Source organism: Propithecus coquereli, unplaced genomic scaffold, assembly GCF_000956105.1.
Source record: "Propithecus coquereli isolate 6110/MARCELLA unplaced genomic scaffold, Pcoq_1.0 Scaffold66, whole genome shotgun sequence".
NCBI lineage: Eukaryota > Metazoa > Chordata > Mammalia > Primates > Indriidae > Propithecus > Propithecus coquereli.
In genome coordinates this window covers 8,716,397-8,731,321 of record NW_012152618.1, presented here as the reverse complement: position 1 = coordinate 8,731,321, position 14,925 = coordinate 8,716,397, and the positions used below count along the sequence as shown (strand labels likewise).

The window sequence follows — 14,925 nt, the reverse complement described above, 5'->3', positions numbered from 1 at the left end:
AGTTGCTGTGAGCTAGGCTGACGCCACGGCACTCACTCTAGCCAAGGCAACAAAGTGAGACTCTGTCTCAAAAAAAAATAAAAAATAAATAAAAAACTCATGTAAATTTATGGGGTACATGAGTAATTTTGTTACATGCATAGATTATGTCGTGGTCAAGTCAGGGCTTTTAGTTATGCCTTGCTTCTCCCCAAAATGTTCTTTGTCAGAATCCAAATAAAAAACTTCTTCAAACCACTGTGACGAAATGGGTAGGGATGTAGGAATCCAAGCAGGAAGAAGACCTTCAACAACAGAATAGGAGGATCTCTATTTTAGTTCTAAAGTTAAAAAAAAAACAACTATTCTTAAAGAAAGCAAAGGCTAGAATCTACAGTACTTTCAATATGAATGATGATGAATAAACCAGAAAGACACTTAAATAAAACAACTGTTCTGATGATACCCTTTGCTCTCTCCCTGAAAGCACTGTCCTCGTTTACCCAGTTGTCCAGCCTGAGACACAGGTGTCACCTTGAGGCTTCCTCTCCCTCACGTCCTACGTTAATCCAGCAACTGTGCTCTCCCCTGGTCCCCTCGCCATCTCCTTTTCCTCCATCGCCACCCTAGCATGGCCGCCATACGGTACATCCAGACAGGAGCGCAATATCACTTCCTTTCTCACTTCCTCTCCCAACTCCAGCCATACCTAATTTCTTTCAGTTCCTGGAATCCCTCCTGCTATCCCTCACTTCGGAGTCTTCAAATATACTTACTTCTTTTGATGCCCGGAAATCCACCCAAGACAAGTCACAGAGCTAGTTTTTAGTTTTTTAGTGGTGGCCAGAGTAGAGTCTCAAAATTCACTTTTAATGCCCAAACCCTGTATCATCAAAGCCAATAAGGTCAATAGAAATAATTTTTTATTTTTATTTTTTAAGAAAGAGGGTCTTGTTCTGTCACCCAGGCTGCAGCCTGAAACTCCTGGGCTCACGTGATCCTCCTGCCTTAGCCTCTCTAGTAGGTGGGACTACAGGCTTGTGCCACCATGCCCAGCTAATTTTTCTTATTTTTGTTTGTAGAGATGCGGGTGGTGTGGTCTCGTTATGTTGCCCGGGCTGGTATCGAACTCCTGGCCTCAATCGATCCTCCCACTTTGGCCTCTGAAAGTACTTGGATTACAGGCATGAGCTATCTCACCCAGCCTTTTTGTTAATTACAGAAAATCAAAAGTAAATGAGGGCAGTATCCCTCAGTTGTATGTGAAGAACTCCCAAGCAGCCAGAACTGTCTCCAAGGAAAAGAGAAGTTTGAAAATTCAGATACAAGTGCAATGAAAAATACCTTGGAGAGTACTCTATAAATCAGAGCTTGTACATGGGAATCTACACTCTTTATTCATCATAATAAAATCCTCTAATTATATTGTCTCAGTTGTAAGAATCAAAAATTCAAAGGCCACACTAAGAAAACAGGAACAGGCTGCCAGCAAATGAGGAGGGTGGCAAAACAAAAAACAGGAGCAGGAAAACAAGGACTTAATTTAGTGCACCCAATATTCTTGGTATCCTTATCATTAATTGTAATTTAGCTAGAGTCATGTTCACTCTTTAATACATCAACCCTGTGTAAAGAATTTTCACAGTTAAAGTAACTTGAGACAGAGCTACCTAAATTTCCGCGGTGATATGACAGAAAGATTTTAGTCCACAGCTTTTGTGGGACCATTCTCAGAGAAAGTTAACTCTGTGCAAAATTTAATTTCTATCTCCCTTGGCCCACATTTTTTCTAAGGTTGTGATTCTTGGTGACCTGAAACTCAGATAGCAGGGCCTGCCCCTTTTAAAGACCATCCCAAAATAAAGCAAGTAAGATCTGACAACAGATTGTTACACTGACTGACAGGTGAACTGGCAACTCTACTTCCTGTGTTACTTTTCAAATTGGGGTGTGGGAACACCCTGGGGCACATCGAGCCAGAGGATAACACTGGCCTCAGAGGGCCAGTACCATCTAGTGTGCTGAGGGTGCAAGAAAGTAGCACTCTCAGTACTGCCGATGAAACTGGGAAATGGCACAACTTTTTGTGTGGAAATGACACTATTCATTACAGTTTAAAATGCAGACCCTTTGACCCAGTAATCCTACTTCTGAGTATGTTTTTGCAAATGTACACACACATAAATGAATATTTACTGTAATTCTCAACTAAAGTCAATATTAGCTAACGATCTTTAATTAGGCTTGGTGATGCTATCTACATTTCAGATAGCAATAAATACTAACCCTTCACTAATGAAGTTAGTATTGTTAAAAATAGTTTTTATCTCTTAGGTTAGGCATGTCTAGGAATTCAATGGCTACAGGTTACATGGCATTAGTCTGGCTTTAGCTATATGATGAAGGAAATGAGGAAGTCCATTCTCTGTAAGGTCTGCCATGTTTGGTAGGAACAGTCTAAGCAAATTAGGAAGGTAGGTGTAGGGAAGGAAAAATGGTATTCATACCTCCTCTTCCAGAACATCACAAGCCAAGTGGATGCGGGACACGTCTACTTGATGGGGCTCTGATTTTAACTTCTTGGATCGTAAACTCCAAAGTTTTATACAAGAGTTGTCAAACCCAGCAGCAAGCAGCTTGCTATCGGGGGAGATTTCTGCAGTGTTCAACAATTGCTCTGTGTTATAGAAGGCATAGAAGCAGATGGTAGTAAGGGAGGGAGGCCCGTCCTTGACACGCTTAATGCTCTCCTGCAAGACCTCCAGGGCAGCCTCGTTCTGCAGAATAGGGCTGGGCATGTCAGGGGGCTCTAAGCCGTTGCTCTCACTGCGAGAGGAGCTGCCACTGGCGTAGAGCTGGTAGTCTGTTCTCTTGGCAGGCTGCACATCAAGATGAATATGTAAGGTCAGGACTTTGCAGAGGGCAGTATTGTTGTCACTTTGGAGGTAGCGGATAAGGTAGTTGTAGCTGTCTTCTTGGAGGCGGACCACGTACTTGTTATCTAGGAATGCTCGGAGCTTAAAGTTAGACAGGACGTCCTGGATGGTCTGGGTGGTCTGCAGCTGCTCGATGACGTCCTTCTGGCTGGCGTTCTGCAGAAACATTCCATGGAAGCGGCTGTAAAAACTTTCCACCGTGCTCTTCGGACTATTCTGGACCAGGTTGAGATGGAGGTAGACAAAGAGAGGATAGAGGAGAGGCATCACTTCATGGCTATGCTGGGAATCAGAATCTGTAATGAAAAAACGTAAGGGCTTTATAATCAACAGAATCTCACAGAATACTGTGATCCCTCCTGGGGAAACCACCATCACATAACATTTTCTTGCCAGGACCCCATTTTTTGAGACTATTGATTGAAATATATGCCTAACACAGAATTCTGGAATTTCAAAGTCCTTTTGATTGAAGAAGGAAGAGCATGAACTCTGAAGCCCAGCAAACCTGGGCTTGAAGTCAGCCATAAATCAGAAACTAATGCTCAAAGGGGTTAAGTGACTTGTCTAAGTTCTCACAATAATTCAATAGCTTGTACCCAGGTCTTCAAGGTTTAGTATTTTTTCTCAATATATTAGTGTTTCTCATACTGGGGACTTCAGACCTCTGAGGGCCCTTAGATGTATTCTTTGGAGACTTTTGAGTTCTTTGCAGAAACTTTTTAACTGGATAATAATCTAAAAGACAATGAATACAAGTATATTCAGAATTATCTGCATGGATGGCCACTTGGCAAGTAAGTACTGACAAGCAACTTCAGTGTTCTAGTTTGTGTTCTGCATTACTTTTGGCGTCCATCACCTGAAGTAAAATCAAAGCACTTACTTCAGTGGGCTCGTTACCTTATCTGGCTGTACAAGACAGCACGTCCTGATGTTAAGATGGAAGCAGCATTCACCCATAATTGTCCCACTCATTTAGATTTTGTTGGTTAAATGTAAAACTTCTCTTTCACATTAACAAGTTACAAACGGACATTTTTATGTTATTAAGATTAAACTACAGGCTGGTACAACCTTAGATACTCTTACATCTTTCCCTAGTATTTTCCTTTGAGATTTTATCATTTCCTAAGACTTTAACTTGTGCCTCCATATAGCTGATGCTGAGTCCTTTATCATAGGTCTGTATCTTTCTCTTAAATTCCGGCTCCAAATTTCCTACTGCAAGATATACAGTAGGATGTCATTGTCATGAAAATTTAAAAATTTATAACCTCTTCTGTTGATTTCTATTCAATAAGGCACTCTGCACCAGTCTCGAAACCTGAGTCATCCTCACCCCTTCTTCCTCGTTTACTCCTGAACCTTGGAGATTCTACCCTGGTGATTTAACTATGAAATCAAGATCCTGCCTTCCATTTCCACCACACTGTCAAGTTCTGGTCTTTCCCCACCTTATTTCTTAAGTATTGCCATGGACTTTTACTAATTGGTCAGCCTCCCAGCTACCCCTCTTCCAAACCATTTTATAAACTGCTTTTAGACTAACACTCATTTATTTTCAGTTTGAAAGCCCCATACTCAGCAAAGCTTGTTCCTTAGTTGTTCCTGCACAAAGAGTTGCCATCTCTGTCCTTTCGTTCATGTCCCTCCACTTACCCAAATCCTCCTCCTCCTTCTCTTCCACAGTCTACTGAAATCCAACCCACCCTCCAAGTGCTGACTTAAATACTACCTCCTAGCCCGAGCAACGCAGCGAGACCCGTCTCTAAAAAAAATGAAATTAGCCAGGCATATGGCACTCGCCTATAGTCCCAGCTACTTGGGAGGCTGAGGTGGGAGGACTGCTTGAACTCAGAGGATTCTGAAGTTGCAGTGAGCTAGAATGATGCCACTGTACTGCAGCCTAGGCGACAGAGCAAGACCCTGCCACGAGTATCCCCCCCCCAAAAAAATCCTAACTCCTGCTTAGTGAAGCCTTCTCTGACTACCCCAGACTAAATCCCTCTCTCCTTTCATTCCAAATGCAACTCCGATATGTACATAATTCAGCAATTGACCTTATACTGGTCTGTGAAAGTGCTTCTACTATATTCAAACTTTATTTAAAAACTTTTACTTATAGCTTTTTTTTAATTAGTACTGCTTCCAAATTAGATTAATGACTATATTTTATACTTTATCATGGTGCTCAGGAAATACTTGTTCATCTGATTTAGCTGACTGCTTTTCAGAGATCTGAGGGTAGAGAAAAATGTTCCAGGAAAGGCAGTCCACAGTGAACAATATATATTAACCACCCCAAATAATCTGTGACCAAAGGATTAAAGAATCAAATTACAAAGAAAGTAATAGACAACTTTCTGTTTTGAAACAAGAAATCACAAAGGAAATGGTTGACAGATTATAGTCTACTGAAATGTAAAGTTCTGGGCAAACAATCCTTGTGCTAATAATTTTTTATGGTAAAGATGCATGTAAGGTAATAAATATATAATCAAAATAATACACCTAGCCTTATGTACACTTAGAGTTATCCCAGTTTTACTTGACACCCATCAGGGTTGGTATTTTAAAGGAAAGAATCTATATTTACTACAGTCTGTAGTTGGGGAAAATGGCCAAAATGTTACAGGAAATAAAGGCTACAAAACAAAACCCTCAAGGGGGTTATCTTATTCAGATTCACAGTTGTTGAGTGATGGAGTTCGTAAGTAGAGAATAGTCTGTTAAATAATCACAAAAATGAAAAAATTATGAAGATTAAAGATGTAATAAAAAGAGTCTATTATGTTTAAACTCGAAAGAAAGAAGCTCCATGAAGTTCCTCATATCATCTGAATGTTAAATATCCCAGAGCAGTAATCCGTCTCCACTAAGGATGAAAAAAAGAAAAAGTGAATTTATAATAAGAGTTTCGTTAATAAGAGGTAAACAAGAACTTGGGAGACAATGAGTTATTTTTAAACAATGGCATTGGTTTTTGAGGCTTTAAGCAATTTTTAAAAAATTTTAACTGTTTTTATTTAAAAATTTTTCCATTTTTTTGTGTATATTCATGGAAAAATTTTAACTGTCTTTATAAAAAAGTTATTTTACTCAGTTTTAAAAATGATTATATTTATCTCTCCATGATAGATTTATCTCACCGTACTACTGGTGGGGAAGCTGGTTTAGAAAGAAATGCCTGGCCTCTTTCAGCCTGTTTCTTTCATTCATTCAGCCTGCATTTGTGTTACGTGCTAACTATATGCTAGGCCAGATACTGTCATAAGATGTATTGATATGGTCCCTGCCCTCATGGAACACACCTTCTAATGAGAAAAAGAGACACAAAGTAAAGCACCAAATGTATTCTGTGTTCTCATGCCATGAGATAGCTCTTGTCAGGACATGACCTATTTCCATTATGAATGACACTCAGATGACTCTAATGACATTATACAGATTTTTGTTTGTTTGTTTTTTTAAGACACAGAGTTTCGCTCTGCTGTCCAGGTTGAAATGCAGTGGCATGATTACAGCTCACTGCAGCCTCGAACTCTCGAGCTTAAGGGATCCCCCTGCCTCAGCCTCCTGAGTAGCTGGGACTATAGGTGCACAGCACTACACCTGGCTAATTCTTTTTTTTTTTTTTTTATGTAGAGACTGGGTCTCCATATGTTGCCTAGGTTGGTCTCGAACTCCTGGCCTCAAGTGATCCTCCCGCCTTGGTCTCCCAAAGTGCTAGGATTACACGTGTTAGCCACCACTCCTGGCCTTGTTTGTATTTTTTTAATCACTGAAGCATAGCTATGTAAAATAGACTCATTGGAATAATTTTATTATTACATAACTGTGATGATTTTTGTAGTGAAGCATTAACACATCTAGTTCATTGCTAAAGTAATTTATCCCGGTGCAAATTTTTATGTTCACATCCCTTTCCCATTTATCTTTTGGGGCTCTTCATGTTTTTCTGAAATATTTGCCAGGGCTCTTAATGTAGAATGACTACTCAGCTCTTGTATTTGATGGAACTGTTTTTTTCCCTAATATGTGGTACAGCATTTTTTTTGATTCCTATCTCAAGTGGTCATTCTGCCACCCATGAACTGGTCTAAACTACAACTTTTAATTTTTTGGCCTGCTGACTCAGGAGGACTACTGCCTTGCATGTTTGGAAATAAGATCATTTTAAGATATACTGTATTACTAGCAGAGATATAATGTACATCTCAAACATTTTGCATTTAAGGATGCTTCTGCACATGGCTGACTTAGCTTTCACTACTTACTCAACACAAGTCACAAGTCACTCACTGTACTGAAGGCCATAAATAAAACTAAATAAAAAACCCAGAGCCCTTGCCCTTGTCAACTTTAACCTCATGATTTAACTCTCTCAGGAATTCCAATAGACCATAAGTTTGAATGTAAGAACTATGTTAAAGTACCTTTTCCCCCCTTTTTTGAGACAGTCTCACTCTGTCGCTCTGGCTAGAGTGCAGTGGCATCATCACAGCTCATAGCAACCTCAAATTCCTGGGCTTGAGCGATTCTCCTGCCTCACCCTCCCCAGCAGCTGGGACTACAGGTGCACACCACCACACTTGGCTAATTTTTCTATTTTTTGTAGAGATGGGGTCTCACTCTTGCTCAGGCTGGTCTTGTTAAAGTACCTCTGACTCTCTAGTACCTAACGTCATGCCTGGAATAGAGTACGTTCTGAGGGAAATCTGCATTACTCTATTTCTTAACATGAAAAGGCTCCTAGTGCCGAATACTTACCAGTGAGAAAATTCCGCAGTCGTCCAAACTGTACTTCATATTGTTGGGGTTCTGCCTGGCAAGGGGCTGCAGACACTATGTTGGCACAACCAGATTCTGATTGAACTAAAGAGGAAAAGATACATAAGACAGGAGTGGGGAAGACAATTATTAACCCAACATGGGCAGGAAGGATGAGGGAGGGTGTTGAGCTACATCAATAGCAACTGACATTTCAGCAGATTTTCAAAGTATGTTGGGGGTCCTGGTTAAATGAGACAGACTGATGACACCTGTTTGTCTCCCCTCCTGCCTGATACCCAATAAAACCAGAACAGTGGAATGAAAAGGTATAAAGCACAGGATAAGCTGAATGAGAGAGGATGGTTACTTAAGTTCATAAGAGATTTACCTGGAAACTTTTGGCCCTATATTCTGACATTTTCCCACAATGTGCCTTGGTGTGGATCCATTATCAACCACTGTGCTGGCCCTTTCAATCTGGAAATTCATGTCTTCCAGTTCTGAAGACTCATGTCTTAAGTCATTTTGGTAATTCCCTTCTATTTTCTGACTCTTACAATTTCAAGGCTGAATCTCCTGAACTGATCCTTTAATTTTTTTCTCCCATATTCCATTTCTTTGTCTTTTTGCTCTACTTTCTGGGAGGCTTCCTCACCTTTCAATCAGATTTTTTCCCCTAGGTTACTTATAATACCTAATGATTTTTCATTTTTATGATCATATATTTAGTTGACAACTTTTTTTTTGTTCTCTGAATATTCTTTTTTCCCCCAAATAGCATTATCTTCTTGTTTCAAGGCTATGACGGCATTTTAAAATTTTTCTTCTGTTTCTTTCCATTTTTTTTTCTTGTGGGATATGTTTTTTTCCCCTGGCTGGCTGAGAGTGAGGGACTCCACCCATGGCGGAAATTCTATGGGGACGTGGCTTATCACCCAGTGTGACCTGGATGGGCAATTTTACCATGTCAGTGTCTTTTGGTCTTTTCTCTTGGGCAGGTCAGTCTCACCAGGGAGGGATCTTTTACTCGCCTTCCTGGAGGATGGGTGTCTGGCTGCAGCATTCTGGGCAGCTGAATGCGGGGAAGAAGGCTGGAGTCTCAATATTCAGTATGTAAACATGCACTTAATCGTCATTCTGCGAGTTTATGCTTTCTAAAAAGAAAACCCAAATCCCCTTACCCTGTTTACATGGATGGAGGAATGGCAACTAATGCAGTAGGACTGAGGAAGCCACAACATAAAATATAGACAGGGGGATACAGGTAAGAAGAAAGTCAATGTACTCTCCTAGAACTCAGAGCCAGCAGGATCTGCTGCAAGGCTGACATGGAAGGGCAGGACTCCTCCCTTTCTGTCATGTCGCCCCCACCTTTAGTTAATCAGTCGCTAAGTGCTATAGATTCCTAACATTGATCCTTGCCTCTCCATTCCCATGGCTATTGCCATCACTCAGCCTGTCCTCACTTCTCACTGGATTGCACCTTCTAACTAGGTTACCTGACTCTAACCTGGGCCCTCCCCAATCAATGCTGCCACCAGAGTGATCTTTCTAAAGTTCACATTTGATAACTTGGATATCTTCCTCCAACTTGTCCCTCCTTGGTAAATGCCTAATAGCTCCTTTGAAACTCAGCTCACTCCTTTTACTATTTACTGACCCCCGACTATATGCCAGGAATCACGAGACCTTTTGGGGAGCCTTCCTTGACCTGCCAGCCTAATTTATATGATCATCTTCTCTGCTCCTATTAAACCTGAGGGACTTCCGCACTCCCTTCACAGAACTTACTACATCATACTCTTCTATAATCACTCCCTTACTTCCCAACTAGAACATTTATTAATAGCTCTTCAGGAGCTAGGATCAAATCTTAGCTATCTCTAGAACTTTTCTGCACTTGGCCTACTGCAGATGTTCAATAAATGTCTGCTGAATGAAGACATAATTATTCAGATTACTCAGTTAACAGAAAGACCCAGGACAAAATGTTATGATACTCATATTTCACATTTCTCACTTTTCCTGGTGGTTTTCCAGGAACAACACTGACATTCCTAATAAGCTATTACATCTAAATGGAGAGAACTAAGAATAGTAGAGTTCTGAAATATTGTTTAACAGTGCTCATTTCTACTTTCTATCAATAATAGCAAAGAATTACTGCCCCCGGGCTCCAAAGAATGCAAGGCATCGGGAGATTATTCCTGTACTTCAGAGGCTGTGATGGTGACTTCAGAAGGGATTACTCTAGAGTGGGACAGAGCCCTTGTACATTGACTATCCTACTAGGCACTTACTCTTCTACACCAAGGCCACCATCTAGCCATGATTTCATCAAGGGTGTCCCTATGGAGTGCGAAGAAAAGGAAGAATGGATGGGTCTGATCCTAAAGTATATGAAGGCAGATTCCTGACGGGGCTTTTGCTAGTGTCTCCAAGGGAGTTAGAAACCACTCCTCTGGGAGCATCCTCAGGTATTTACTATCCTATCACTTTCTTCCTATAGCAATATAATAAACCCTGGGTCTCCGACTTCGACGGTAGTAGGACAAGAGGTACCCAAGGTAACTGCTGTTACTGGTATAGAGGATGAAACTATTAAGGGATAGAGCAGGTGGTAACAGAGACTTGAAAGAGCAGAGGAAGTCTGGGAACCAAGAAGAGAGAAGGATCCAGACTGAGCATATAAAGGGAACCAGGGCTACAGAAACCATTGCTAACTCCAACTCCACACACAGCCTAAAGTAGTTCATAATCACCCTAAAGTAATGCAGCAAATTTTTTTTCAAAATCTTCAGTATACAAACTCAATATAAAATCGTATCACATAAAAACCCGAACTCACAAAATAGCTAAGTAACAATTATAGTAAGTTCTCCATATCCCCATGGGTTCCATGTCCATGGACTCAACCAACTGTGCATTTAAAATATTCTGTAAAAAAAAGTTCTCAGAAGTAAAACCTGAATTTGCTGTGCCAAGTACTGCACTGAATCCATGTGAACGAAGTGATATGCAGGCACTGCCAGTAATCCAGAAATGATTTAAAGCACACGGGCGGCTGTGTGCAGGTTATATGCAAATACTATGCTATTTTATATCAGGGACTTGAGCATCTATGGATTTTGGTATCTAAGAGGGGTCCTGGAACCAATTCCCCACAGATACCAAGGGACAACTGTACTTGTTATTCCAGATGGAGTCAACTCAAGTTTTTCTAAGAGAATATCTGATTTCAAGAAAATAAAAAACAAGAAATTTTAAGAACCTTTGCAACATATCTATGATACCAGTATTTCCAACCACTGATCCTGAAGCACTCATTCACCCAGCAAACCTGATTTCCACGTGCGAGGCCCTTGCTAGATGAGAGAGGACCTGTAAAAGGAGGGGACAGAGACCCTGTCCCTAAGGGTCTTGTAGGATAATAGTTTATAGAAAGAAAAAGTTGCATATATCACTAGGTACAGATGAAATAATTTAGAAGTTCTGAGGAAGGAAATATGACTTTAGCCAGGGAAACCACAAGAGGTTTCAGACATGGCATGTGAGCATGGCTTTGAAGGACATTTAGGGTCTCTGAGGTCAACGCCATTTACTTGATACAGCTCACTGAGGTTTTTGAACAGTCTTTCTCTCTGGCACTACCTTGAGAATTCCACACAGACACAGACATGAGTTCTCCTGCTCCAGGCTCACTCCACCGCAGGAGCCCGTCATTACCTGTGAGATTGGCCGCCATCTCCTCAGCAGTCTGTGACAGACGCAGTCCTTGCTTCAGGGGACCGTCTGAGTCCATGTATTGCCGGCGTTTGAGGTAGCAGGACACTGCCATCTGAATCTGCTCGGTGCGCACTCGTTTCATGACCTTTAGGGGAGGGAACCACAAGATGCCGAAGTGTCAGGGGCCTGGGAGAGCAACCAATCCAGCCACAACATCACAGACAGGTACAACACGTGGCAGAGGGAGACCAGCAACATGGCTGGCTAAGTGGCCTAGGCAAGGTGCAACTCGAAGTACCCTAATACCAGCCTGGTGCTCGCTCTGCTGTTTTGCCTGTCTTTCCATGCAGTGCAGCCAACTTCGCTTATGGAAAACAGGAACAGTGTGGACAATAAACCCCAATAAACCCCGCAGATCACTTCCAAACTCTGCTTAATACCATGATTTCAATCAGCCCCATGGAAGTTTTCATTAGATGCTAACAAGGAGCAAACAGGGACAGTGCAAATTTCAGTCTTTTTCAGACTCCTGCCCACTTTGTGAGAAAGGTGTTAATTAGCAGTGAACCAGCCGAAAAAGCAGGCAGGAGGCAGTACAAAATCAAAGACCTGAGAAATTCAGAAACTGGATAAATAGATGTTGACAGAGTATGAAGTTAATAATGGGGAAAGGGACTGTAATATTTGTTTCTTAATAGTAAGGAAAAGGCTGCCAGCACTAAGTCAAGGATTTGAACAATGTGTTTTCATTTTAATCATTTTATTTACCTCTTTTGCTCTTTATTTAAACCACAAGTACAGAAAAGCAACAAAACAGTAAGAGGCTATATATACATGTTAGAGTATGTCTCATAAATTCCTATAAGAAAGGAGAGTGGTAGGAAGTGAGCTGAATGAGGGTAAATTATTTTTAAATAATTCAAGCTAATTTGAGGGTTCATAGAAATAAAAACAAAAGAAAAAAGGGACTATTTCCCTTGACTACTGAATTTATTATCAAGAATGCCAGGAACCCTTAGTGGTGCCACAGCCTCCAACACTGCTTTGCCAGAAGTAAGGCGCACTGCAGTCCAGAGGCCCAACAACAGCTGGATGCATTTTCTGGGTTCCCTTCTGTCACGTAGAAACACTTTCCCTCTGGGATTAAAATGTGGTGTCCATTCTAAGAAGCACATAACATACCCAGACACGCATGATCATTCCCACCAAAGTCACATTCTCGAAACCAAGGGTTCCCAGTTTCTTTTGTGAGGGAGATCTGTTTTTGATCATTTATTTGGATCTGTTTACGTTTTCAGTTTCAGTTACGTGCATTAGTGTTTTCCTCTGAGAGTTCTTCCATTCTTTTTTTAAGATTTAAAATTCTACTCTTTCCAGAAATCTGTTATTTTTTTCCTTAAACATTTAAAAAAGTTTATTTGTATCTACTTTTCATCCATCTGCAATTTCTTTTAGTGTATAATGTGTGGTGAATAACCAAACTATAGCTAACACACTGCTCCCAAATTGTCTGTAAATAGTTAATTCCTTCCAAACTGATTTTTGGTAGCCCTTTTAAAATGTACTGTGAAGACCTGCTTTTTAAATTTCCTAAAAATCACATAACAGGGCCAACAGTGAAGGCTGGAGACACACACACAAACAAGTAGGTATATTACATTAATATATATATTTACATAAAATATAAAATGTTAGGACAACATATATATGTTAAACTATGTACACAGAAAGATTATATTACCTATGCATTTCATTTCTGGATTGCCAAAAAGAGTACAAATATTTGTTTAAAAGGAGGGGCACTGGGTCTGATATGGTTGCAATTCAGTGATTTAACGAAACACAATAATAAATTTCTGAATACTGAACTATCTTCTCACTGTGGAATTTGCTTTACTTGGTTATGGTATGTTGTTCTCTCATTGTATTGATGACTTAGATTACTTTTTTTAAATGTAAAAATGTATTTATTATTAGCTTTTGAAACCTTAATATAAATGTGATTTCTGATAGGCTTTTACAAATACTGAAAATAGCTTCCAGGTCCTCTTTCTTCTTTTAAGGATCTTTGGAGATTCAAAGAACTACTGGATTTGATGACTGCAAGTTATCATGGAGGAAAAAGAAAATTCAGTGACGTCTCAAAAATTATAATTCATATTAAAGTTTTGATTATTCTTATTTTTCCACAAAATGTTCAATATAGTCTTTAAAAGATGTAAGAAACATTTTTGCACTTAGATAAACATCTTAAAATATAAGGTAAGACTACAAAGCAGTGTGACAGGTCTTCCTCTGTCATCTGTAAACTGGATTAGAAGGCAATCCCCATAATTCCAGAACCGTTGTGGAGGTATTATCATTTTGACTTACAATCAGGATAAACTGCATTCAACAAGGAGTCAAGGGATCTGGGTTCCAGTTGCCATCTCGCACTGTATGACCTTGAATAAGTCTCTCAACTTCTGGATATCAGAAGCTCCATCACAGAATGAAAGGTGTGTTAAATCAGGTCATCTTACTTAACACCACTTACACATTTTCCAGCTCCGTTACTGTGTAATGCCATGAAATCAGAGTCACATGTTCCAGGCTGTTTGTGGTCAGGGATCTTAGAACCTGTATAATATTGTACAGTACTTTAAAAATTTCTACTTTTCAAATCTTATTTAAACATATACATGTTTTCCCATGTTCTTCTGTGCATTTAAATATATTTTCCTATTTAACAGACTCTTCGTCATTAGCAATAAAAAAGCTTCTTAAGGATGCATTTTCCATTTCTTGCTTTTATTTCTTTTTGGCTTCCGTTTTTAACTTCTCCAAGATCTCTTCTGGAGCTGTGGAGGCCAAAAGTTTCACCACCTTTTCACGAGATTTACCACCCTTCTCCAAAACCACATCACTCTTCCTGAGTTCTAAGACCTTGGAAAGATACCAGCAGCTCAGCATTAGCTTCTCCTGCCGATGGAGGTGCTGCAATAGCTACATTTACAGCCTCTGCTTCAAATCTGTTACAGTATTTTGTTTGGAGCCAGGTTTGGCATGGATGGTTATGGTGACACAACCTTTAGGATCAACTGCCACAGTAGCTAAGGGAAGAGGTGTTCTCTCTGGTTCCTTGCTCTGGCTTTTACCCTTGTCTGGAGCACCAGCCTTGGTAGGCATCTCAGAGCCAGAAGGCAGCTGAGCGGAGGCCCGAGTGCCTGGTGCTGCCCAAGCTGCCTCAGCCGGCGGCCGAGCCACAGCATCCCGGTCTGGGGAGGCGCAGGGCCAGATTACTTTTAATTTTTTTTTTTAATCACTAATACAAGGATTCTGATCTTTTGATGGTAAGATCCCTGCTCTCAATATATGTCTGTCCATCAGTGAAGACAGATATCTGTTTCTTTGTGGCCACTAATCAGCATTACTATCTCAGTGATTCTCTAACCTGGCTATGCATAGGCATCCTTTGTGAGTATATGCATATAAATAATGTCAGCCCAGAGATTCTGATTCAGTGTTA

General features: G+C 40.4%; 1 protein-coding gene across 1 annotated transcript in view; it reads right to left on the bottom strand.

Annotated features, from left to right (window-relative positions):
* Positions 1-11,594, bottom strand: part of TAF5L (TAF5-like RNA polymerase II, p300/CBP-associated factor (PCAF)-associated factor, 65kDa) — a 19,322-nt gene extending 7,728 nt beyond the window's left edge. The window contains exons 1-3 of the mRNA XM_012660377.1: positions 11,418-11,594; positions 7,689-7,793; positions 2,487-3,211 (exon numbers count right to left, since the gene is read on the bottom strand). Of these exons, the coding sequence (XP_012515831.1) occupies positions 2,487-3,211; positions 7,689-7,793; positions 11,418-11,559 (972 nt within the window). The 5' untranslated portion in view covers positions 11,560-11,594. The remainder of the gene's footprint in view (positions 1-2,486; positions 3,212-7,688; positions 7,794-11,417) is intronic.
* Positions 11,595-14,925: the final 3,331 nt, after the last annotated feature.